This window comes from Candoia aspera, chromosome 7, assembly GCF_035149785.1.
Source record: "Candoia aspera isolate rCanAsp1 chromosome 7, rCanAsp1.hap2, whole genome shotgun sequence".
Lineage (NCBI taxonomy): Eukaryota > Metazoa > Chordata > Lepidosauria > Squamata > Boidae > Candoia > Candoia aspera.
In genome coordinates this window covers 83,503,266-83,530,038 of record NC_086159.1, presented here as the reverse complement: position 1 = coordinate 83,530,038, position 26,773 = coordinate 83,503,266, and the positions used below count along the sequence as shown (strand labels likewise).

Sequence of the window (26,773 nt, the reverse complement as noted above, 5' to 3'; positions counted from 1 at the left end):
GGCTTGGGTGTGCTCCGTGATCCGTTTAGTTATTGTTTGTTGGCCGTTAGTCGTTGTGGGTTGATGGCTACTTATCTTGAGCCCCTTCACCTATTTCCTTGCTATTGTCATGTGTGCCATTGCGCTGATGACTTCAGCTCAACGGCACTCATGACACTTGTCTACCTCCTAATCTTCAGCAAAGGATCGTTACCTTGTCGTGGTGCTGGAGCTTGAGCACCTCAATGATGCCATGAGCTAAACCGTGAAGGGCCACCCAAGACGGGAAGGTCATGACAGAGAGGTCAGACTAAATGCGATCCCTGGGGAAGGTAATGGCAACCCACCCCAGTATTCTTGCCGTGAAAACTCAATGGATCAGTACAACCAGAGATATGTCGGCATACCATCGGAAGATGAGACCCCCAGGTCGGAGGATGGTCAAAATGCTACTGGGGAGGAACAGAGGATGAGCTCAACTAGCCCCAGACGTGATGACGCAGCTAGCTCAAAGCCGAAAGGACGGCTAGCGGCCGACGGTGCTGGTGGTGAACGGCGAATCCGATGTTCTAAGGATCAACACACCATCGGAACCTGGAATGTAAGATCTATGAGCCAGGGCAAATTGGATGTGGTTATTGGTGAGATGTCAAGATTAAAGATAGACATTCTGGGCATCAGTGAACTGAAATGGACTGAAATGGGCCACTTCACATCAAATGACCACCAGATCTACTACTGCGGACAAGAGAACCACAGAAGAAATGGAGTAGCCTTCATAATTAATAGTAAAGTGGCTAAAGCAGTGCTTGGATACAACCCAAAAAACGACAGAATGATCTCAATTCGAATTCAGGGCAAGCCATCTAACATCACAGTGTTCCAAATATACGCCCCAACCACAAATGCTGAAGAAGCTGAAGTAGAGCAGTTCTATGAGGATCTGCAGCACCTACTGGACAACACGCCTAAAAGAGATGTTATTTTCATCACAGGAGACTGGAATGCTAAGGTGGGCAGTCAAATGACACCTCGAATTACAGGTAAGTATGGCCTAGGAGAACAAAACGAAGCAGGACACAGGCTGATAGAATTTTGCCAAGACAATTCACTCTGCATAACAAACACTCTCTTCCAACAACCTAAGAGACGGCTTTATACATGGACTTCACCAGATGGACAACACCGAAATCAGATTGATTATATCCTTTGCAGCCAAAGGTGGCGGACATCTGTACAGTCGGTAAAAACAAGGCCTGGAGCTGACTGTAGTTCAGATCACGAACTTCTTCTTGCACAATTTAGGATCAGACTAAAGAGATTAGGGAAGACCCACAGATCAGCTAGATATGAGCTCACTAATATTCCTAAGGAATATGCAGTGGAGGTGAAGAATCGATTTAAGGGACTGGACTTAGTAGATAGGGTCCCGGAAGAACTCTGGACAGAAGTTGGCAGCATTGTTCAGGAGGCGGCAACAAAATACATCCCAAAGAAAGAGAAAACCAAGAAGGCAAAATGGCTGTCTGCTGAGACACTAGAAGTAGCCCAAGAAAGAAGGAAAGCAAAAGGCAACAGTGATAGGGGGAGATATGCCCAATTAAATGCAAAATTCCAGAGGTTAGCCAGAAGAGATAAGGAATTATTTTTAAACAAGCAATGCGCGGAAGTGGAAGAAGACAATAGAATAGGAAGGACAAGAGACCTCTTCCAGAAAATTAGAAACATTGGAGGTAAATTCCAGGCCAAAATGGGTATGATCAAAAACAAAGATGGCAAGGACCTAACAGAAGAAGAAGAGATCAAGAAAAGGTGGCAAGAATATACAGAAAACCTGTATAGGAAGGATAACAATATCGGGGATAGCTTTGACGGTGTGGTCGGTGAGCTAGAGCCAGACATCCTGAAGAGTGAGGTTGAGTGGGCCTTAAGAAGCATTGCTAATAACAAGGCAACAGGAGACGACGGCATCCCAGCTGAACTGTTCAAAATCTTGCAAGATGATGCTGTCAAGGTAATGCATGCTATATGCCAGCAAATTTGGAAAACACAAGAATGGCCATCAGACTGGAAAAAATCAACTTATATCCCCATACCAAAAAAGGGAAACACTAAAGAATGTTCAAACTATCGAACAGTGGCACTCATTTCACATGCCAGTAAGGTAATGCTCAAGATCCTGCAAGGTAGACTTCAGCAGTTCATGGAGCGAGAATTGCCAGATGTACAAGCTGGGTTTAGAAAAGGCAGAGGAACTAGAGACCAAATTGCCAATATCCGCTGGATAATGGAAAAAGCCAGGGAGTTTCAGAAAAACATCTATTTCTGTTTTATTGACTATTCTAAAGCCTTTGACTGTGTGGACCATAACAAATTGTGGCAAGTTCTTAGTGGTATGGGGATACCAAGTCATCTTGTATGCCTCCTGAAGAATCTGTATAACGACCAAGTAGCAAGAGTAAGAACAGACCACGGAACAACAGACTGGTTTAAGATTGGGAAAGGAGTACGGCAGGGCTGTATACTCTCACCCTACCTATTCAACTTGTATGCAGAACACATCATGCGACAAGCTGGCCTTGAGGAATCCAAGGCTGGAGTTAAAATCTCTGGAAGAAACATTAACTATCTCAGATATGCAGATGATACCACTTTGATGGCTGAAAGTGAAGAGGAACTGAGGAGCCTTATGATGAAGGTGAAAGAAGAAAGTGCAAAAGCTGGCTTGCAGCTAAACCTCAAAAAAACCAAGATTATGGCAACCAGCTTGATTGATAACTGGCAAATAGAGGGAGAAAATGTAGAAGCAGTGAAAGACTTTGTATTCCTAGGTGCAAAGATTACTGCAGATGCTGACTGCAGTCAGGAAATCAGAAGACGCTTAATCCTTGGAAGAAGAGCAATGACAAATCTCGATAAAATAGTTAAGAGCAGAGACATCACACTGACAACAAAGGCCCGCATAGTTAAAGCAATGGTGTTCCCTGTAGTAACATATGGCTGCGAGAGCTGGACCATAAGGAAGGCTGAGCGAAGGAAGATCGATGCTTTTGAACTGTGGTGTTGGAGGAAAATTCTGAGAGTGCCTTGGACTGCAAGAAGATCCAACCAGTCCATCCTCCAGGAAATAAAGCCAGACTGCTCACTTGAGGGAATGATATTAAAGGCAAAACTGAAATACTTTGGCCACATAGTGAGAAGACAGGACACCCTGGAGAAGATGCTGATGCTAGGGAGAGTGGAAGGCAAAAGGAAGAGGGGCCGACCAAGGGCAAGATGGATGGATGATATTCTAGAGGTGACGGACTCGTCCCTGGGGGAGCTGGGGGTGTTGACGACCGACAGGAAGCTCTGGCGTGGGCTGGTCCATGAAGTCACGAAGAGTCGGAAGCGACTAAATGAATAAACAACAACAAACCTCCTAATACTAATAATAAAATCAGTTTGATTTCTGTGTACTCCCTCTGGTGATGTTCATCTATATAGTCATTGTTTTGATTGTTTGAAGAATTGGTAATGAAGAAATAATTGGATTGGCAGAAACTGCTTCACTGTAGCTTCCTAATCCATTCAGTCCAACTACATTTTCCTCCTTAATATTTCCAGTTTTAGTCCAGTCTCCAAAATCAAGCAGCATATCTCGTTTGCATATTCTGTCAATTTCAGATTGAACTTGACCATAAAATTCATCAACCTCCTCTTCTTCTGCATCAGTGGTTGGATACCCATTGTCTTAAAGTGTTGTCCATGAAGTTTAACTGATATTATTTGACTGTATTGTATTCAAGGACTGTCTTTCTAGAAGTATCTTTAATTGGCACCAGAGGTGAACACCACCCATAACAGAAATCCTCTAACTTTTGGGAAAGGAAGGGCACATTGGCAATTTGAAGAACATGTTGAGGAGACTCTTTCAAAATTGCTTCTGGGAAAGCTTGTGCACTCACAACATGGCTGGCCTAGGGACAGTGGGTTAAGAGAACACAACCTGCCCTTCTGCTCCTAAACAGGTCAGTCCCTGCTTGCTTCTGTCTTCCTTTCTGGGAATGGGGCACCTTCTAAACAAAGCAGCCACCCACTTCATCATTTGAGAATGCCTGTACTGGAGCCAGAGGCATTCTTGAAATGAGAGATTATGCTTTCAGAATGCCAGCACCCCACTTTTCTTGGTTAATTAAAATAATTGGTTTAAATGTTAACATTCAAATGGAGCAGGGAACCCAAGGAACACACAGAGAAGTAACACCAGCTGGAGGACTCAATCCAGCATTAGTTTATTTCAACAATCAAGCCTGTAAGAAAACACCAGAATCCATGCACAGCCTGAGAGGAAGAATAACCACCAAAGGTTTTATCCCACTGGCTGCAGGAAGAGAATCTCACTCTCTCAGCAGAAAGCTGTCAACATTTGATACATTGGCCCATCAGCACAAATTTTGCACAAATGCCAGTTCAAATATCCATCTACACTTAGTGGGAGCAGCATTTTCCCTAGTCTGGTGGGAGATATCTGAAGCCTCAAAATCATGCCATGAGGTTTTGATGGATGTGCTGCGGGGGAGGATCTTCACTTGTGGGAGACCTAATGCGCTTCACCATGGAGAAAAACAGAACCACCACCAAGGTTAATTATGGGAAGAGACTGACTTCATTTACAGCAACTGCCATCCAAGTGTCTTCAGTCCCCTCCCTGTTTTTCTTCCCTCCTCCTTCTGCTGAACATTGCATAGTGTGATGAAGTTCAGAATAATAAAAAACGTTTGATAAAAGTATGAATAATAGAAGAGAACAGCGAGCACATTACTGGTATCATCACACTCAGCTTCCAGGCCTGCAGATTTTCAAAGGAGACCATTAAAAAAAAAAGGCACTCTTTCACTCCCCAACCATCAGTATAAAGCCAGAAAGCCTCATTATGGTTTAATATCCCTCAGTAAACATGATCCTTTCAGGCAATTCTGCCAGGAGCTTTAAATCACTCAGCCTAACCAACCCAGGCTACATTATCTCAGGAGTGGGCAATTGGCACCCCAACTGTCCATCTCAGAGGCTCCCTAGAGCCCCTTTGTCCCAGTTGGGCTTGGGGGGAGTGATGACCAATGTTTCATGCTTCGCAGGTGTTAAACAGCAATACAATGTGGGTTTAATGTTGCATGAACCAATGGTTTCAGCAACTTTACAAGTGAAAGGGATTTCCCCCCCTTTTTGCTTGGCCTCACCACATCTTGCTCCGCAAAGTCAGCTGCCTATAGGGGGAGAGCTGAGCTGGGCAACTGCCCCACCTCCCACAGCCATTCCACATCATTTTCACTGTCAGACCCTGGGGCCCTTGCCACAGAGTTACCCTTCTCGTGCAGACTATTTCTGGGTCAGTGGTCAGGAACCCGATTCCCTGTCTTGTTCATGGTTTCTCAACACCATCCAAGTCTTCCTCAGCAATGAAGACCCAGTCAGCACATGGCCAGAGGTGGAGGGAAAGAAGAGAAGCCCCGGAGTTGGGCTCCTCTCTTTGCCAGCCATCACTGTAAGTCTATTCTCCCTGTTCAGATGGACCTTTTCTTGTTGTAAATGACTCTCCTTGGGACTGTTCTACACCGTTGTGGGCCTATTCTTGCCTTGTCTTGGAAAGGACGTTTACAACCTTTGCCTCCTTAGCCACGGAAAGTCACTGAGTGAATCTGGGTTAGTGCCCCCCCCTAGGCCCAACTCCTCGCAGGGTTGTGGTTGTGGGAGGGAATCCCCATATAACCCCCTTGGTCTCTTGGAGGGAAGGGGAGATCTAAACCAAATGAACAAACAAGCCAATAAATAAATATATCACAGAATCCTCCTGGCCACCAGAAAAGTCATACTGTAACTGGCTGCAACATGGATGATCTCCAGAGGCCCCCAGGAGAGAAAGACACCCACCTGGAGCAACAGGAAGAGCCCGTGGGGTCCAGATCCTAGTTTGGAAAACGTTTGCTGTGGAGTTTGGTATTTGTACTTTCATTTCAGGAAGGGCAAATTGGACTACAGAACTTCATAAATTGAATGTAATCAGAGAGAGAGAGAGAGAGATGGAGGATGGATGGATGGATGGCCTCCCTGATCCAAATCTCATCTTCCATCTGAAGCAGGTGAGAAACACATTAGGGCTACACATTCACACTTCACTGTACGTTAGTAATACAGACCCTGACTTGATTGAGAGCAAGTTTGGGCAAGAAGCACGTACCACAAAATTCTGGCTGCCTCCAGTCGATGACAACTCCTTTGCGTGCACAAGCCATGGCGTAGGCAGAGACCGCGGAGCACAAGCAGTCTTTGCCGTCCGAACAGGAGCAGACGTCGTAGCGGCAGTTCTTGAGGTAGGGCGAAGGACTGACCTCGTGGTGGCAAGGCTCAAACAGGGGGGACAGCAGAACTGAGCAGGAACCGTCAGCATACTTGGCTGCAAGAGAAGCAAATTCAACATAGAGGGAGAACCGCAATCGATTGCAACAATGTGCTGTCTGGGCACGGAGGGTCCACGGCCGATCATCCTTGCTGATTGGCAAAAGGGAAGCTGCAGTGCAGGGGCACAGCTCTGAAGCTAAACCCTTCATTCCTCCCCACCTGCGCTCATGTGATAAAGGAGGCCCTTGGAATGTACTGGATGTGAAGGCTTTTGCTACTTAGAGATTGCAGTGAACCTGGTCAGATTTATCATGACATTTTATGGTCAGCAAAATGTCAGGGTTATTTCCAGGACAGCTTCAGCTTTAGCATTCCTTGCTTGCAGCAAAGGGTCTTTACGGACAGCCGGCTCAAGCCAAGCCGGCACCATGGCAAACACAACCAATGGCATCGTTAGTACTTTGCACAGCTATGTCTCTGCATGCGCCTATTCTACTTTTGCACATCTTCAAAGGCCTGGTTCTCCCAACAGTTCTTGGGACAGGGCGGGTTATGATCCTCTGCCTGAAACGAGGCTGGAGTTTTGTCTTGCCTGTTCCTGGGTTTGGGGCGTTTCTCCTGGTTGTAACTGTCTGCTGTTATTAGATTTATCTCTCACTTTTATTTCGTACAATGCAAAGTGGCATCTATAATACGCCCACCTCACATTTTTCCCACATTGACTCTGTGAGGGGAGTTGGGCTGAGAGAGTAGCTGGCTCAACGTCATGCCAAAGGGAGGACTAGGACACACCGTCTCCTGATCTCTAGCCAAGCCCTTCACCCCACCACCAATCTGGCCTTCCCAATAATAATTGGGGGCTTTTCTATCTTGCTGTTTCTTTTTTAAGCTTAATATGGACTCTGAAGGTCCATATCTTCATCTGGAATCAGCACCACCAGGCGATTCTCAGTGGCCCAAAGACATGTCCCAGGTTGCAGGAGGACATTCCTCACCCTCTGATCAGAGAGAACAATCGTTCACTTGCTGGGCAGCTATTCCCTCCTCACCAACTCCATTTGCTCACTATTCCCTGCTAACTCTTCTCTCGGTTTCCTGCTACATCTTTCAAGGCTGGACATTCCCAACTGGCATGAGGAGGAAGCCAGCTGGCACAGGGCACCTTCTTTGCAGATGCACCTTCCTCGGACAGGGCAGAGAAAGGCATGCGGTGAAGCAGAACCAGGAAATCTCTCACTAATTATTCTTAACTGGGTGTTGGGGAGAGGTAAGAAATAACCTCTTAACTTCTTGCTACGTATTTATCCTTGCGTGGCCTGCCAGAGCAACATTCCAAAGGTGGGCAAAGCCAGAAAAAAGGAAGGGCCAAGAGAATAAGAAAACTTGTTTTAAGGCAAGAGGTTGACATTATTCCTCATGCATTTAACCACATCCCTCTTTTGCCATGCTAAAAGCTACAGTCCAGCACAAAACCAGAACCCTGATTTAATGCATGTAAGGGAGTGGACTCTTCTCCCTAAAAGCTCAGTCAGAAGAACTGTGTCCTCCTTTGGTGAAAGGTCCCCTGTGCCAGCACCAAGTCATGTCTGACCCTTTGGGGGGAAGCTGCTTTCGCAACGTTTTCTCGGCAGACTATAGAGCGGGGTGGTTTGCCGTTGCCTTCCCCAGCCGTCCCCTTCCCCAGCAAGCCGGGTGCTCGTTTTCCCGACCTCGGAAGGATGGGGGGCTGAGTCGCCCTGAGCCGGCTGCCCGAGAGAGAATCCGGCTTCCGCTGGGACCGAACTCGGGTCGTGGGGAGAGTTTCGGTTGCGCCCCATGAGGCTGATGTGTCCACCTTTACAGTGCAACAAAACTCTCCGCTGTGTTTAAAGAATTAATACCACGTTGCTCCTTTTCATCACAGCCCACAAGGGCTTGGTCGTAAGCACACCTACCTAAACGTGGGTTGAGATTACAGGAATTGCTGTCCTGTTTCTGCAGATCTTCACAGTCTCCCTTCAGCTTCCAAGAATTTCCAAAGTCTTCCACGAGGGTTTCCACCAGGCCGGAAGGGGTGAGAAAATCATCTCCTTGATTACCATTGTAGTTGCCACACAGACCACAAGTATGTTCGGTGTATTCTGAAGATAACTAGAAAAATAAGAAAAAATAGCTTATATATTTTGCAGGAGTTTGATAAACAAAACAGAAAATACTATACACAACTGGAAACATCAACTAAGCATGCTTGGAATTAATAATCATATTTATTTGATATACTATATACTGCATCTTACATCAAAACATCTCTTAAGAGGTTTATAATAAAACAACTGTACATCCCATAATAAAACAACATTTGATAAAACATACTAATTTTTTTTTTTTAAAAGGGCGGGGGGAAGCATTCCTTCCACATTTATCCTGGGAAGGCCTGGATGAAGAGATGAATTTTCTACAGGCACCTAAAGGAGTGATTGGTTTGGTGGTGGTGAAGAGCACTGTGGAGCACAAACATCACCCCCAAAAGCCTTCCCACATTCAGGGCTCACCTGGGGACCTTCCCTAATGCTCCCCCCCAGTCACTCCGGCATCGTCTGGACCCCACCAAGCCACATTATTCAATCGACTGAAAACCTGTTGACACACACCTCATTGTTTACTCTCAAAACTCTATGGTTACTGGGAATATGATAACAGAGACACATGTTTTTCCTGTCTGATTATGCCATGGGGTCAGGGGGGAGTCCCTTAAATTCAGGATCATCTTCTTTTAGGGTAAATACAGTAAAAAGCCTTATGGAAGGATTCATCGCTTGCCCATAGCTGCTGATCAACCTTCCTTACTCAATCTACCTAAACCCTCTTAGGACCATCTGAGAGCTTATCCGTCTCTGCATCACACAACGGGAAATCCTTTATATAATGTTTATGGCTATGAAAGGACATCTTTTCCCTGTCCTGACATGAGCACGAATCAGCTTCCTTCAGTCAGAAAAGTCAGGCAGCCCCTTTTCCAACTAAGGCGCTTTATTAAAAGCAAGAAGCTTCCATGAGCTGCAGCTCATAAAATGTGTTGATCTGAACGGGTGCCACCAGAGGCCTCCTGATTTCCTGCTGATAAACTAACACAGTTTCACCAACTGACTCACAATTCCAGTTTCAGGACAGCAGTCATCAGAGCAAGGAGACGTCTTTGGAAGCCTTCTCTTTCTATCACTCTCTCCTCAACCATCTTAGACGCAAGCGAACCAACCTGCTCTTCAAGACTTCAATGCACTCCGTACAGCTCCATGACCCCGGTCTCATGGTGTCTCTCAAACTGATAAAAGAGGCTATCCTGAACACAATGATCAGGGAACAACTCCCACTGAATGCAACAGGGCTCACTTCTGAGTAACCATGCAAAGGATTGCACTATTTGGTTTATTCCTTCGGGCTTCTGTGTTACACCTTGTTATCTGCAGGTAAACTCTACTCAGTTTAGGCAGATTTACTTCTAAGTAGAGAAAGATGCTCAGGTATGGGCAGTAGCCAGTCCAGCCAAATTTAAATACATTCAAAAATTATTGATTATAACACGGTAGTTAAAATTCTTATATTAATACTTAACATATTACAGTTGCCAACTCTGAGAGAGACACGTCATATTAAATATGGATGTCATCCGGGCAAAGCAAAGCACTTCTGGGATTTTTAGAAACTGTTCTATAGTCTTATTTATATTCTTATAATTTGATATTCTTCTTTATATGTCAACGTATTTGCTGAAAATGGTGGTTGACCATTTAAAGTTTAGAAGGACATGGAGGGACAAGATGCCATTGTTCAGGAATGTGGCAGGAAACCCAGATTATGCAACATGTCTGCAGGGCTTGTTGGGAATGACTCACTTCCCCCAATTGTCTAAAATATTTGGCAGTACCTTCTGTTGTGCATGGGTTCTAAATTATTTTTAGTGCTCCAAAAGTTTAATGAACAGAACCATTTTAAAAGGAGAATGGAGAAAAATTAAAAGGTGAATTGGAAATACGCTACAGTTGCTGTTAAGATGAAAGATTTGCGCCAGGTGAGGGGCTTGGTTAGATCCACTTAGAGACTCCTGGAGTCAGCCTGGGCTGTTGAGGCCATCAAGTTCACCCCTTGCTCCATGCAGAAACCCAAATTAAACCATCCCTGACAGATGGCTGTCCAGCCTCTGCTTGCACTCCTCCATACACAGGAGAGGACTTTGGAACAATGGGTCCTGGTACCTGTTGGAAGGGTTTCTTAACCTCAGCCAGTATTTGTCTTCCTGGAACCAGACTGATTCCATGTCCTATGTTCCAAAATGATGCAAGACCCTATCCCATCCTCCAGGATGGCTCTCCCAGAGTGGAGGCTCCAGCCACACAGAAGGATGCATAGCACCATCACAATGAAGCTCCTTCCATCTGCTCACTGAAGTCACCCTGTTGCCATATTTGGGAGTCCCCCCCCCTCCTTTTCCATAGCATTGTGCAGTTTTTTCAGGGTCCGGACTGGAGAGAGAGCAAGGTCTGACCCTGACAGCCAATCAACCCACATCTGCAGACAGTCTATTATTTGGGGAAATAATCACACAACTGCAAATCAGAAAATCATGCATTACAAGGATTATGATGTTCCCCTACAATTTGCTCTCCCTTCCTCCTAAAGTTAAAACCATTCATTTAGCTCTGAAATATGGACCAAATGTGGTACAGATCCTTCCAGATTTGGCTGATTTATTTCTAGTTACATAACTCGTCCCTGGGTTTGATGGCTGGCAGCGGTTTGAACCTGAGGAAACCCTTCCTTCTTTCCCACGGATCGGTTTTAATAAGAGTCCTCACAATTCTGCAACTCGCCAGAGAGTCCCTGATCAAGGCAAAACTTTCAAATGGAGTAAACATCTATTCTAATGGGAGTAATGCAAATCAGCACGGATCAGGATGGTTTGAAGGAAAGCGTGTTCACAGAAGAAAAGGAAGAGGCCTTTAAGAACAAGCTGCACTGGCTGGAGCAGGAAATGATGTAAACAAGGATCTTTTTCTAATTTCATGGAAAGAAACTATAAAGGGAGGAGAGAGAGGGGAAAAGGGCGAATGTAGAATTTCACTATTATTTGTTCTTCTCTAATGGGACAAATCTACATGCAGTAATAGCTAAGCATGATGCATTTTAGGAAAAGCAGACTGGGTGTTAAAGTTTGAGCAGTGCTGAAAAATTCTGCTTGAGATTCTCCAGTCTTGTGCCCTTGGTAGTCTTTTCTGCAATAATTAATCCTAGAACTCACCTCCTGTGTTAATCTTTTTCTTGCAGAAAAAAAACTTTTCTGTTAATTTAATGTTGCAATTATGAACTTTGTGTGAGAACATAACACCATCTTGCCAGTTATCCTTCACCCCCTCCCTCACCCACAATTCCTTCCATGGTTTCTGCAGTGACTGAAAAGAATGTTTTTAAGAATCAGACTTGCTGTCAAAGGCTGTGTCCATGTGAAACTCTTAACCACGGCTTAAGGGATTCTAAACTCAACATTCTAAGTTTGTATAATATACTGCACTAAACCAAACTCCCTGGAGAGGCAAAGATGTCATCAGCTCATTTTGGTTCAGTATGTTCTACCAACATAACCCAAATATCTGCCACCACCTCCATGTTTTTATCAGGGATTCCACTGGCCAACCTTGTCCAGGTATAAAAATTAAGCAATTTCAGTCCTGGTCAGTCCTGGTTGGAAAAGCACCAGGAAAGCTCAGGGATGGTGCAAGACTGGGGAGACAGAAGGCAGCAATGTCAGATCACGTTTGCATGATTGCCAAAACCCCTACATAGATGGTTTCATGAAGTCAACAGTGACTGAGTTCTACTGGACAGTCTCTCCATCTTTTCAAAAGAGAAATAAACATTTGACACATTCCCAGCTCTTGAGATATTTCAGCATAGGAACTTATGTATGTTTAATGGATGAGAAAGAAAAAGGACAGTCTAATCCTCAGGACCCTGTTCCATAGTCCCAACTTTCATGTAAATATATTTCCTGACTCCACAGAAGCTGAGGGTTAACACAAAACTGTGTTTTGTTACCCAAGGAATTTTTGTCTTCAATAATAAACAAAACAGCACAAAACAAGGAAGTTCTTTTACAATGAAAGATCCACATTTCCATCTTATTCATACATAAACATGGAACCGACAGCAGCCTGTACACCTTGTTTGCTATTCCAAGCATCAAGCTCAAATGCTAATTTTGCTACTGCAACTCTTTTATTTTCAGGTTGAAAGCCCACTGGAATTGCATGTGTGTACACCCAGAAGTATATTCCACCAAAATCAATCAAATCAAACTAGGTGTCTTACTTCGACCATCTCAAGGAAAATTTTACTCTTAAACCCTGCAGTGCAGAATCTTAAGTTCCTGCTGTGAAGTGTAGTATATTAGTTAGCAAGCAAATCTTTGGAGGAAGGCTGTGGAGGATCTAGGCCTGCTACCTGGAGCAATTTACAGGAAGGCTGGCCTGAGTGGCTCTTGTGAGCTTAAATATGTGCAGAGAATAAGTCTGCCCCCTCCCACAGTAAACATATGGCTTTTCTGGGTGAACTGAGGCCTGTTGGAAATATTTTGAGCAATCCTGTCAACCCAGAAGGAGGCCCCACTGAACTCATCCTCATATAACTGTAGAGTGGACTGTAGTTTTAAAGTCTAAATTCACATTTATTGGCCCTGAGACTCCCAGAGGTGGGCAGCAAAACCATGAGGGCCACTAGGGGGCAGCAAAGAGCGGGTTCCAGGTGCCAACTGGATCTGGGATCCTCCTAGTGAGGTCCTGAATGTGTGTAACTACACCTCCCCTTCCAGCTCTCAGCTGAGTACAGGGAGAAAAATGAGTGTGCCAGCCACCACACACACACACACACACCCCTTGTGTATTCAGGGTTATCCTGTCAGCTAATGACAACAACCCTCCCCATACTCCAACAAAGTTCCAGCAGAGCCCAGGGAGATGACTCATCTGGGTCCCAGCCAAAGGCCCCGAAGGTGTGCCCTCAGGTCTGAGACAGTTCCTTGCAGAGAAACACTTGGGAAAGAAAACACGCCATAAATGGTCTTGCAGCATAAATACAGGGTTTGAATGCTGAAAGGTGCCCCCGCAAAATGTAGGTTTTCCAACAAGCCACAGTCATATGGCTTTTCCCCTCTGAAAATGGAAGCATGAAAGGAAGAACGAAAATCAAGCCCTACCTTCATTACAAGAGTCCCGAGCCCATCCCAGTCGATATGCATATTCTCTTTATAGCTGAGGTGAACAGCTGGCAGCACAGTATGCTGGATGTGGAGAGCATCTGGAAGAAACAGTGGGCTACTCAGAGGTCAGTGGGCACTGCACAAGGTATCTCCTTAGCATTAGGAACTCGGCAGATTGCAATTTCAGACCGCCATCCAGTCTGTCAGGCCTATTAAAAGGCAGCCAGGATTGATCCTCTGGTGTGACATCATCTGATCACTGGGAGCTCATTATTCCAACAAAAAGGGGAAAAAAGGAGCTGCAATCCTACTGGAGGTCTCCTGAGAGACCAGCAGTGTGCCACATGTCCCTGCTCTGCTTGTGTAGAGCACCACAGAGCTTTCTCCAGGAGCATCCCCTTTGCCATGCCTACGTTCAGGGAGAAGGGGAAGCCCAGGATGCCCGCTCTCAGCTCAGCAGCCCCTTCTGGGAGGTTTTTGCTTCTCCTGTTCCCATCACCTGCAGCTACTGAAGTTCCCTCTTCAGCCCTCTCTAACCAGCCAGGCAGAATCAGCCCCTGGAGATCATCACAGCAGAAACTGATGAGCCAGCCAATCCTGCTCCTCCCTTTTCAAAGGGAACTAAGGTGATCCTGCAAAAACCTCCTCTTGCCAAGGAGCATAAAGTTAGCAAGGGGGCACTGAGCACTCCAGGCCTCAGAGCCCCTCCTGGGAGGGAGCTTCTCAATGCACAGTGCAAGCAAAACTGAGATCTTTGTCATGGGAGTAAGACAGAAGCTACTTAGTCCGTTAACTCTCCAGCAAGCAGCTCCCTTCCTCCTGCCTATTTTTTATTTCACTCGCATGTTCACAGGGATGGTTTATATCACCCCTCCACATATGCAGCTCTCCCCATCCTGATCAAAGCCTGTCCAGTTATTTGCTGACAAGTAGAGAGGTGCAGAATTTTTTTTAAAAAAATGCCCACGTGCTCTGGCCCTAACTTAGCAGGTAACTTTGCTCTACTTGAAAGAAAGAGTTCCCCAGCAAACCACATGATAATTTGCATGATTCTTAGCCTGAACCCATGACAATTTAGAACTGAGCATATGGAAAGACACCTCAAGCTGCGAGAGAGCCCTGTTACATCAGCACACACACAAATAGTTCCTTTGTACAGCAGTCATCTTCTGGTAAGGAAATCTAAGCTACCAGCTGACTAAATCCCTTACTCATAACTCCCTTCCCCTTTGAGTTAAATAAAAGGGAGGAACTGGTGGGGGTGGGGGGTGGGTTTTGTTATTTGAATTTCCCCAGGAGCAGCGGCTGGTTGTGGGAAAGAAAGGAAAACATCTAGGCTGCCCCTCCAGGACAGAGTGACCTAACTCCTGGTTCTCCATGCAATTAGTGGTGATTGGAGTTTGATCTGATTTTCAGATGCTCAAGGCCAATGACCAGTTTTCTTAAAAGCTGCTTTTTACTGAGGCCCAGTTTCCCCTGTTCCTGCATTCACCCTGCCTCTCCTGAAACCTAAACTTCTCCCCAGCCCAAACCCACATCCATTTCACTTCCTGCTGTGGGTTTCAAACTGTGGCAGAGACCGGGGTGGACACAAATGGGGGAGCCAACTAGCCTGGCCCTGAAAGCCAACTCTGGACTCTCCGAAGGTCAGAGAACCTGCTGAAGTTTCTTCTCCCCAGTCTGTGGAGCATTCAGGGACAGGGGCTGAACAGCAGAACAGGCTCTAGCACCTTAGCCCAAATGAAGAACTCAAGGTACCATCATAAAAGGCTTATTTTAGGGTTTCCCATAAAGGGTAGATGTTTCTACCCCTGTTGCACTCCAGCTTTCACAGCAACAAGTAAGTCTTCAGGGCTCGGCAGTGGGCATCTAAGCAACTCCTTCCTGGTGTGGTCTCTGGACCCTTCCTCCCGTCCGAGGAAGGCTTTCCAGCTTGAGGAACCCACCAGCTGTCTTCTCCCTGGGCCATAAGCTCAGGCCAGGCAGCACAGAAGGATGGGGGAGCTGTTTGCACAGGGTGATCCTGCAGGGGCTTTCTCTGCAGGCGTCTCTTGATTGTCCTCCGGCATCTGCCATCTCCTTCAACAACCCCTGCTCCTTCACCAGAGCAGCCCTTATGGTAGCAGGCCCTGGGTCTGCAGACACTCGTTCCCAGCTGATGTGGCTTGCACCCCTGCTGAAGGAGCCTGGGGTTTTCCCTTCACCACACTAATGCACTCTGGGTGCTAATTTAGAGGCTTTGTGACCATTTGTGTCTTGAAGGGATTTGTAATCTGGCCTAAATCTCTTCAGACTGAGTTCCTGATTTTCTGTTTGCAGAAAGGGGAAGACTTCCTTCTTGCGGCCTTGGTTCCGTAACCCTGGTCCCCAAGCAAGTGTCCGTCAGAAGCAATTATTGCTGCATCAGCCCAATGGTTCTGGTTGGATGGGGCAGCTGCTGGGGGAGGGAGAGGCCCCTCAAGCTCTTCCATAAGTCTATGGAAACTTCTCAAAATCTAACATCCCCCCTGTATTTCTCACTATACCCTCACTTCTGTCTTTTGCTCCTCAAATCCTCTTATTCTCTAAATATTGTTATTTTCTTAAAATGCAGAATCTCTGTATTTCTAGCTGCTTTCCAGACTTAGAGTGCCCTCCTTAAAATGAATTTATTCTTTCAATTTGGTCTCCCCAAACCTTACCTCTTCTGTAAACATCAGCCTCAATTTCTTGAAAGCAAGGCCTTCCCCATTCTCTGGTTTGAATGAATAAATAAATAATAGATCCCATTACAAGTGGTCATAGCAGGTATCAACTGGTCCTTTTAGAACACTTAAGCTTCTTTCTACATCACAAAACACTGTTTTATCCCCAGTTCTGTACACACACACCCCACTAGTAATGAGTCCCACGGTCTTCAGAGCAAGGTCCTTCTTCCTTGTTAACTGAGATGTTTTGGGATTCCAGACTCTGAACCTGTAAGCAAACGTGAGCTGGAAGTCTTCTGCCTGGAAATGCAGAAAATTACGTTAGCAAGACCACGTACTTTGTATGAAAGGGATCTGAATGTCCTGCCCGTTCACAGAAACACCACCGCCATGTTTCAGTTTCACAGTGAGATGCTCATCCTGGAGCTGCACGGAGACCGAGCGGGTACACACTGCATCACGGTCATCAGCACACTGACATCAAAATCAAAAAGGAAATTGCAGCTTAGTTATGGCTTCGGTGGATCAGTGGCAGGAACACCATTTATCTGACCAACTGTCATGTAGCATTCATATCCGTAACGTATAAAGAGCCGTTTTGCATTAGAGGCAGTGGGCCGATTTTGGTCACCAATGGAAATGGCCGTAACGGCCATTCGCTCTCCCAAGAAAATGGTGGTTCTGTGATTTTATCAATCCTATGAACCAATTGCAATTCCTAGGACATGGCAAGAGAAATCCAAATGGATCCTGGCACACTGCCAAAATAAAACGATAATCCTCACTGGCAACCCTACTCTGTGCCTCTAATCTGTGGGATACAGGAGACCTTGGCTTTTCGATAGCAGCCTTCCTCACGAAAGGTGATATTGACCGCTTCCCTGTTTAACTTGGATGACTAGTCGCTGTTTCGTATTTTAATACTGCTCTTGGTTTTGATTTTATAGTTTATAATTCTGTGTGTCCTGATTTAAACAAACAAATTAATAAATATTCTATGTCACTATGAAGACCAGGGAACAAAGAAATAACCAGATAACAGGCATGCTCAATGTTCCCATGACCAGAAAAATTACACGTAGGATTCAGATAGTTTGGGCATTTTCTCCATTTTTAAGATCTGCCTCAGCTGCTGCCTCCTTCTGGGCACAACTGGTTTTGGTCTCTACAGCTGCCTACCTCAAAATGAAGTTGTCCCAAGTGCTAAGCTATCCAGAGGAAGCCTTGTTAAAAGATGCTCCTGATTCCACAGGCTTGTGGGCAAAGGTTTTCAGCTGCACATATCTCCCTGGGAGTTACTGTCTGCCCCACATTCTCCATCCTTATAACAAAGCCTCAAGACCCAGCTTCAGTCTGGCCTTGTCATGAGTACTGATGGTGAGCAGGAGGGGGCCCCTATCCAGGGGGAAAAACGCGTGTGTAGTTTAGAAGCCTTGAACCTTCCTTCAAAGAAACTCAGAGCAGACCCACCTTGAGCGTTGGGTTTATCTGCGTGGGTTTTCCACGCTCCTTCAGTTTGGCAGGATTTTCTGTCTACTAGAGTTGGACAATAAGCACTAGAGACCAAGATACCATCTCAGCGTGGTTCTTCGCTCTAAGATAGGACAGGCCTTCTCCATTGGTGATCTCTGTTTCCAGTGTAATTTTGCAAACTGAATTTTAACTTGCCCTCTTATTTTGTATTTGAGTGTTTGTTGGGAGCCATGAGCACATGGGCGGTGGGGGAGATAGGGACATGGAAAAATGAAGCATAAATTGAACGAATCAAATAGTTCATTTGCAGATGTGAATATGCAGGGTCCCCAATTGGATGCTGTCCAGATGTTTACGACTATTGTCATACCAGACGGTTAGTCCTCCTAGCTACTGTCTGTACTGTAAAGCAGCCAGGAGGTACCAGACTGGGAAAAGCTACAACATGGCCTTGTGGCTCAGCTCGTTCTCCAAAGGCAGTGACGCTTATTAACAAGCTACTTACCCTGCCCATAACATTGTTTCATGGTGAAGCAAAACAGCTGAGCTGCTGCTGAGAGGAATCTAATCTCAGGGCTACCATGCTTGATCAGTGTCCTTGGGTTCATGATGTATTTTCTGGACCTTACGCAGGCAGGCATTCGCGACTTCCGCTTTTCTACCTGAAATCTATTGTGGTGAGCCACAAAAAGTTGCTGTTGATGAGACTTCCCTTGCTGCTTTCTCGCTTTCCCTGATGCTACGAACAGTGTTTTCTCTTGCCAGAAGTTCTGAACACATTTCTCAAAGAGGACTGTTTCCCTTTGGGCAAGCCTCTTGACAAAGAAGCTACAGAAGAATTGTGGCGTGTGGGCTCTCTTTCCTTCCTTCCCGATTTTGTACATCAACACACATACAAAACAAGTGGGCTTTCATCATGACGCTGCTCCTGCCATGTGACAGATTTTGACACACATTCCACGTTCACTGCTGGATGAGAGCCACACTTAACTTTTGAGTGGGACCAGGACAGAAACAAAATTTGTTTTCGCTTAAATGAAACATACAAATAGCTTCCTTAAATACACTTAAAATGGTTACTCTTCAAGGATTTAATAGTTTTCCTGCTTGCCTTAAACCTTGCAACGTGCACTAACTTTGGGAAGGGTTCTGGGGGCGGGTGGAGGAGAGATAGGGTTGGGCACTCCTGAACTGGATTTTGTGGGGAGAGAAGAAGGAGGCCGCATTCCTGCACATTTGCCACCACCATTTTCTCTTTCAACAAAGATGCTCTTACTTGGACTGTCTCGATGAAGACAGAAAATGAGTTCCCCCCGCAATCTCCAGCAAACAAGTAGTGACAGATTCCACTGAAGGTGAAGTGTCTGTTGTCAAAGCTCTTGAAATGGGACTGGCCGGTCACAGAGCATTCGCCTGGGAAAGAAAAGTCAGAGGCTGACTTCCCACCGAACCGCACTTCCCGATTTCCCATTAAATTGAATTCTCTGCTCTGACTGAAGTAAACTTGTTCTGGATTTCCAATAATTGGGCTGTTGATTTGTTTGTGGTTATAGGCTAAAGCTGTACTGGATTTCAGTGACATTATCAGAAAACTCCCTGGCTCGGCTTCTTTTTTTTCTCACCTAAAGTTGGTTCACGAAAAATATCTATATCCTTATACACAGATGATACAGTATCATAATTACTTTCCTCAACAGGCCACAGGTGACTACCATTAAAACCTGGCAAATATTGTACAGAAGAACTATTAAAGATCATCTTTTATACAATGGAAATAACAGGGCCTTTTGTTTTTTAATAGTTCATTATTCCCCGAAATCCATTACAATTAAATAATACAATAAAAATAATTCTGGTAAGGTTTATGGCAAAGCAAAAGGGTGATAATCTTCTGAGAAAGAACTCTCTCACTTCATTTCACTCGCTGAGAGCATCTCTGGCTCTCAGCAGTGAAGCCTTTTCAAATACTGTAAACAAACTGGGAAAATTCTCATACATCTGCAAAACAAAACCCTCTGTGGTTTTTTGATGTGTGTGTGTGTGAGAGAGAGACAGAGAGAGAAAGGGAGAGACTTGTGTTCTCTGCCACAATTCCTCTGGGGCAGCAACTCCAAATCTGATGCCAGATGTGAAAGGAGTATTGCACATCCCTGGCACTAGGAACCTGAACAGAACTGAGGAGAGACCTCTTGCAGGGAAGAGAGATGTTAGCTCATCTCTACTTCGAGGTTGCTATCAAACCTGGAAGCTAGTTCCAGGCTGTAAGTCCTCTGTGTTAATGCCAGTCATTCACTGGGAACACATCACTCATCCAGGATTTGACTTTGGATGTAACGAAAGGCGTCTTGGCCAGACGTTATGTCTGAGAGAACATTTGAGGAGAGCAAAGTAACAGATTCCTGTTCTACCTCGTTGACTTGATGCTTCGCTCCCAGCACTGCAGGACAGTGTGGAAATTCTCTTGGGGTTCTGTGCCCAGTTCAACACGCACACTCAAGTGGCACAGTTAGGGCTTTCTATGGCAAGTGTGACCTTTTCCAATCTGTACCTAGCTGCACATACAGAAAGGCAGCAGCGCTCCCGTCTGGCCCTTTTGCTCTCAGGGGAGGTTGAAGAATTGCATGTGACTTTTTGGTATGGATCCCCCAGCTAGTCCTCCAGCCAGATCACCCCCAGCTCGCTCCTCCTGGAGTCAGAAGACAAAACTCAGGTTCAGCCCAATCTCTGCTTTTGCTCTAAGGAGCAAAGCGCATCATGGGAACGGGGACTGAGATCAGTGGATGGTTTCCCCTGCTAACCATGTCCCAATCGCTCCTTTCTTTCCAGCATCATCAGTTGGGACCAAGTAAAACTTTATGTATTTGTCTGTTTAATACATTTATATCCTGCCTTTTGTGGAGCTGCTCAAAGCAGCACGCGTAGTGCTCTCTCATCCTATTTTTATCCACAGCAACAACCCTGTGAAGTAGGTTGGTCTGAGAAAGAGCGACTGGCTCAGAGTTAACCAGAGATTTTCTGTGGCTGAGGATGGACTAGGACAGTGTTTCTCAATCTAAGCAACTTTAAGATATGTGGACTTCAACTCTCAGAATTCCCCAGCCAGGCTGGCTGGGGAATTCTGAGAGTTGAAGTCCACATATCTTAAAGTTGCTTAGGTTGAGAAACACTGGACCAGAATCTGGGCCTCCCTGCTCCTAGTCCAACACCTTAACCACTACACCACAAGCATTCTTAATCTTACCAATGCTCTAGATACCTCTTGACCAGGCTTTCCACCAAGATATAGATCCAAGAGATAGATACAGTTTCCTTTGATGATTGACCCTATTGGACATTTCAGTGGCTTTTGGTCCAAGCTGTTTGGCAGAATTGGGCATCAGGAGAACCTTACTGCAGTGGTTTCCATCCATTCCAACATGCCACAATGATTATGAAGTATTGTTTAACACCATCTCCAGTCATTTAATGCCTTCCTTCTTATTAGGAGGTTGTAAAGCCACCATCAATGTTTTAAAAAATGCAACATTACCCCAATATTTAAAGACCTGCCATGCTTACCAACTGTTTACTGCACTCCACTGAAGGTGTGAAGCTTGGTCTTTAAACTTCTAAATGTTTAGGTCTGCTGCCAGAGGACTACATCACTATGGACCTGATCAATTCTTAAGTCCTAGAGAAGTGACTTTCTGAGGATGCCACCTCCAAGGTCCATTTCTCAGACTTTATTCTGTAAAAGGCTGGCCTTTGCTTTCGTCTTTTTAAAAGAACACACAGGAGATTTTCTATAATTTGGCCTTTCTTCTGTAGTTTTACAGGTAGTCCTCAACTTACGACCATTCGTTTACTGACTGTTCAGAGTTATGACGGCGCTGGAAAAAAGTGACTTGATGGGTCCTCACACTTACAAGTTTCATGGCATCTCTGTGGTCATGTGATCAAAATTCAGGCATTTGGCAACCAGCATGTATTTCTGATGGTTGCTGAATCCCAGGATCATGTGATCACCATTTGCAACTTTCCCAGCCGGCTTCTGACAATCAAAGTCAATGGGGGAAGCTGGATTCGCTCAACTACCACGTGATTCACTTAATGACTGCGGTGATTCACTTAATAACTGTGGCAAAAAAGGTAAAATCAGGCATGACTCACTTAATGACTGCTTGCTTAGCGACCGACGTTCTGGTCCCAATTGTGGTCATAAGTTTGGGACTACCCGTATTGATATTCTTCAGGGTCTAGTATGTTTTTTATTGCTAAAGTAACAGCACTGCAATTAACCAAGGAATGCAACCCATAGTCCACGGAGGCCTTGCTAGACAAGCAGCAGCTTCTTGCTTTACAGAGCCAAGGCATCCATCAGCATGAGCCTTCCTCTGCTCAGCCCCCTCCACCCTTGCAGGAGCTCTTCAAAGCCCGACCCAGGGACCACCGGGAAAGGGCGCTCTGGCCTGCTTTCGCAAGAGCCTCTGCGCATCTTGCCTGCCTCCATGTGCTCAAGGTCATCCGCTACGGCCAGTCTCCTGCCCCACCTCCACTCTTCCTGGGGCTACCCCCGTGGTTTGCTGTCTTCTGCTCTCCTGCTGCGATGGAAGAAGGATCCGCGTTGCCTGTCCCCCCTGCTCCCTCCCCCTGCAACCAGGCCCCCTGCTCAGCCCCCAACAGCGGTTGAGAAATGAGAGAGCTGAACTGGGATTCAGAATAAGCGCAGAGGAAGAAAACGGAAGTGAGCCAACGAGAAGAGAATAGATAAGCCCTCCTGGCCATGAAAACAGGGAAAAATAAAATGACTGCAGACAAGGTTCTCAAAACCTAGCTCTAGAAAGACAGGAGGAAGTCAGATTTTTAACAAAACATAATGGAAACCTACAATTGAAATAAACATCGATTCACTCTCGGTGTGTTCCAGTACCAACATACCTGGGCATGGCTCATTGTTGCAGACCCACACGCCGTGCCTGCAGATGCTAGGAAATAAGAAGGTTCTCTATTAGGAACATGGATACAAGGAATCGTGTTCATTACTGTAAACCTTAATGGCATCTACAGACAGGTCTCGATTAGCACGGCCAACGGATGCCACGAAATGGCCGCATTATTCAAATTCACACTATCCGAAGTGGTATCTCTACGCAAAATAGGGTAATTGGTTCCAGCTTGATGGAAGTAGGCAATGAAAAGTTTTAAACATAAATGTTTATCTGTCTATTAATGAAATACTGTATAACAGTAAAGAGGATAGACCCATATACAAAGTGGACCTGCTGCCTCCCGTATTCTGCTGCAGTTCTTCAAAATGAGCCTCTTTTTTGAGCTTTCCTTGAGCAGAACCTTTTCTCCATTTTGCACAATTGACAATTAGTGTCTACAACCCCAGTGGCAAGCCAGCCACAACCGTGTGTGTGCTTAGCCTTGCACGAACTGAATTTTGGCTTGCATTAGTCGCGGGCTGATATCAATTTATACATTGCACTAAATCAAATTTTGCACTATTTTAACTTGCACTAATTGCGGCCTACCTGTCTATTCCTGGGAGCCAAGGACACAGGAGAAAGGCGACTGCACCCAAGGGCTGCCCAGGAGACCTGCCTGGGGATGGGCCTCCTGTTAATGCTGATTCCTCCAGGGAAATGCCTGCTTGGCACCTGAACGGCTTCAGGCCACAGAGGAAAACTATGCTGGGATTTGGTATTTATTCATTGAGGCTGACATGCCACCCTACTCCACAATCACAGCAAGAGATCCCGGTGGCTTTATTTTGCAGCCTTGCAAGAGAAAGATTGCTGTGGAAATCCCCCTTCAGGAAAGCATTAGGTCCTTCTCAGCCTCCTCCAGCTCAGATCCAGATTTCTCCATTTTGAACATGCTTAATTAACAACTTCTCCCTGTTATTATTTTGTTTTGGATTGCATTGCACTGCATTCACTTAACGAATTACCCTTTATTGGTTTGGATTGCACTGATTTTAGTTATCTGCATTTCATTGCAGCACCAGCACCAGTGAAACAATCCAGTCAGAAACAACCTTCTAAACAAGGAGCCATCAAGGAAGAAACCCCACCCCAACCAAGGCTCCAAGACTGCCAGGGCAAGCGAGGATGCATAAACAGCCAATGAACCCCCCCCCCCCCAGCACGTCTGGTGCCACCTAGCCTGGTAATGAAACATCTGCAGGAAACCAACCAGGCTCAGAGAACACCAAGATCCCAACAGACAAGGAAGTCCTGCCCTCCTATATCGAAGGCATTTCACATCACCAGCTCAACACCCCCTTCTCCCCAAGGCAACAACCCACAATTGTTCTCAGTTCTGCCAACCTTAAAATGAAAGCAGACGAAGAGCCAATCGTTGCCCCTCCTTTCCCTCCAGCTGGCCACTCAGACAGCCCAGAAACTCTCACCCAGCCAGCCTCCTCTTCTCACGCCTCTGGCCAGTCCTACAGCAGAAAGCACGGCCCTCACCCACAGCTCACCCCAGAGGGAAAGAGACTAAGTTGCTAGAAACAAAGTGTCAGACAGGAGCCACAAGGACATCACATGTGTCTCAGTGTCATCTGCAAAGGATGTGGACAGGATCGTGCCTGTGCGACCTCTCTGTCCCCTCCAACACGACACCCTCTGTGGTTCACGGAGGAATTGAGGGTTTTGAAGAGGGTTAAGAGACGTCTGGAGCGCCACTGGAGGAAGACAAAGACCAAATCTGACCGAACACAGACTAGAGCCGCTATTAGGGCCTACCTTGTGGTGGTAAGAGCGGTGAAACGTCATTATTTCTCCACTCTTATTGCGTCCACAGAATGCCACCCAGTGGCCCTGTTTAAGATCACTCGTTCCCTGTTGGGGAAGGTGGGCCCAGTGTCCCACCTACAGGGCCATGCGGGGGAGTTTTCTGAGCATCTGCAGGATAAAATCACTCAGATTCATTCCAAGTTGGACTCCAAGCATGAGGCACAGTCTGAGGAGATGCCGAGGGAATGTACTTACCTAGTTATCTGAGAACAGTTTGATCCTGTTGGACCCGAGGAAGTGGACAGGATCCTCCAGACTGTAAATGCCACCACTTGTCATCTAGATCCATGCCCCTCCTGGCTGGTGAAGGCAGCCCAGGAGGTGACATGTGGTTGGGCCCAGGTGATGGTTAATACATCCTTGGGAGAGGGAGTGTTCCTGGCTGTCTTTAAGGAGGCGCTGGTGCACCCCCTCCTCAAGAACCCATCCCTGGACCCTACTGTGTTAGACAATTTTTGTCCTGTCTCCCCCTCCTCTTTTGGGGGAAGGTGGTTGAGAAAGTGGTGGCGTTGCAGCTCCAGAAGATGCTGGATGAGGAGGATTATCTGGACCCCTTTTGGTCAGGTTTCAGGCCCAGATATGGAATGGAAACAGCACTGGTCATACTTATGGATGATCTCTGGCAGGAGTGGGATGGGGGCAGTGCATCCATCCTGGCTCTTCTTGACCTCTCAGTGGCTTTCGATACCATCAACCATGGTATCCTTTTGGGTCGGCTCAGGGAGTTAGGGGTGGACAGCATGGTTCTGTGCTGGTTCACCTCCTTCCTCCGGGGCCAATCCCAATCGGTGTAGATAGGGGGCAACAGATCCAACCCTCGACCCCTCCATTGTGGGGTGCTGCAGGGTTTGGTTCTCCCTCCATTCCTTTTCAACATCTACATGAAACGGCTGGGCGAGATCATCCGTCACCACGGGATGAGGTATCATCAGTATGCTGATAATACCCAATTATACATCTCCATTCCCGGTGAGGTAAGTGATGCTGTGACCACCCTCTCTTGGTGCCTGTGGGCTGTGGGGGCCTGGATGGGGGACAACAGGCTTCAGCTGAACCCTGGTAAGATGGAGTGGCTGTGGGTTAATGGCTCTTCTGTATCCAGGACTTTGTCATCTTTGGTTCTGGATGGGGTCGCACTGCCCCAGACAGACCTGGTGCATAACTTGGGGGTCCTTCTGGACTCACAGCTCCTGCTCAAAGAGCAGGTGGCAGCTGTGACCAGGAGGGCCTTTGCGCAGCTTCATGTTGTGCACCAGTTATGGCCTTTCCTGGACCGGGAGGCCCTTTAAACAGTCATTCGTGCCCTTGTCATCTCCCACATAGACTACTACAATGTGCTCTACATGGGGCTACCCTTGAAGAGTATCCGGAAGCTACAGCTGGTCCAGAATGAGGCCGCGCGGGCAACTCTTGGCACCCCAAGATCAGTGCATGTAACACCCTTGCTGTGCGAGCTGCATAGGGTACCAGTTGCTTCTGGGTCCGATTCAAGGTGTTGGTTATCACCTTTAAAGCCCTACATGGAATGGGGCCAGGCTACCTGAGGGACCGCCTCTTCCCCATCACATCAACCCATCCCACCCAATCATGCAGAGTGGGCATGCTGAGGACCTTTTCAGCTAAAGAACTCCAGTTGGCGGGGTCCAGGAAGTGGGCCTTCTCTGCAATGGCACCTGCCCTTTGGAACATTCTGCCACTGGAGATCAGGCTAGCCCCATCCCTTTTGACATTCCAGAAGTCCCTGAAGACTTGGCTCTGCCGCCGGGCCTGGAGTAGGGACGGGGGGTAGTCATTCTTGAGGATGGCTGGCACCTTAGAGTGCTCCCCCTGTATTTACGATCATTTGTAGCCATCTGGTTTTTTCTTTTTTCTTTTTATATTGTATTATAAGATGCTTTATTATGATTACTGTTTTTAATTTTTAACTGACTAATTTATTGGAAACCTCTCAGAGTCCCTCTGTGGGGGGAGATGGGTGGTAGTATAAATTTGATAAATAAATAAAGCAACTGGCATGATGACATCATGGCCCAGTGACGTCACTGGCATTTGTACAGGGCAGCTAGCTGGGTTTCTGTTATAGAAAGAAAAAGAGGTGAGTTGCACCCACTTACATTGTTTCCAAAAGGAGACAAGATAAACGAATGGCGGGATAGTCCTTGGCTCTTCTCTCTGACATGGTTGCATTCTGGCTCCCACACGAGAGGCCTAGAATACCAGCCGGTGGAGAGCTGGCATAGAGG

At 46.3% G+C, this 26,773-nt stretch overlaps 1 protein-coding gene across 1 annotated transcript in view; it reads right to left on the bottom strand.

Annotated features, from left to right (window-relative positions):
- Nucleotides 1-26,773, bottom strand: part of VWF (von Willebrand factor) — a 158,972-nt gene that overhangs the window by 111,033 nt on the left and 21,166 nt on the right. The window contains exons 9-14 of the mRNA XM_063308370.1: nucleotides 22,663-22,709; nucleotides 19,022-19,158; nucleotides 16,611-16,746; nucleotides 13,583-13,683; nucleotides 8,292-8,487; nucleotides 6,197-6,412 (exon numbers count right to left, since the gene is read on the bottom strand). Coding sequence (XP_063164440.1) covers nucleotides 6,197-6,412; nucleotides 8,292-8,487; nucleotides 13,583-13,683; nucleotides 16,611-16,746; nucleotides 19,022-19,158; nucleotides 22,663-22,709 — 833 coding nt within the window. The remainder of the gene's footprint in view (nucleotides 1-6,196; nucleotides 6,413-8,291; nucleotides 8,488-13,582; nucleotides 13,684-16,610; nucleotides 16,747-19,021; nucleotides 19,159-22,662; nucleotides 22,710-26,773) is intronic.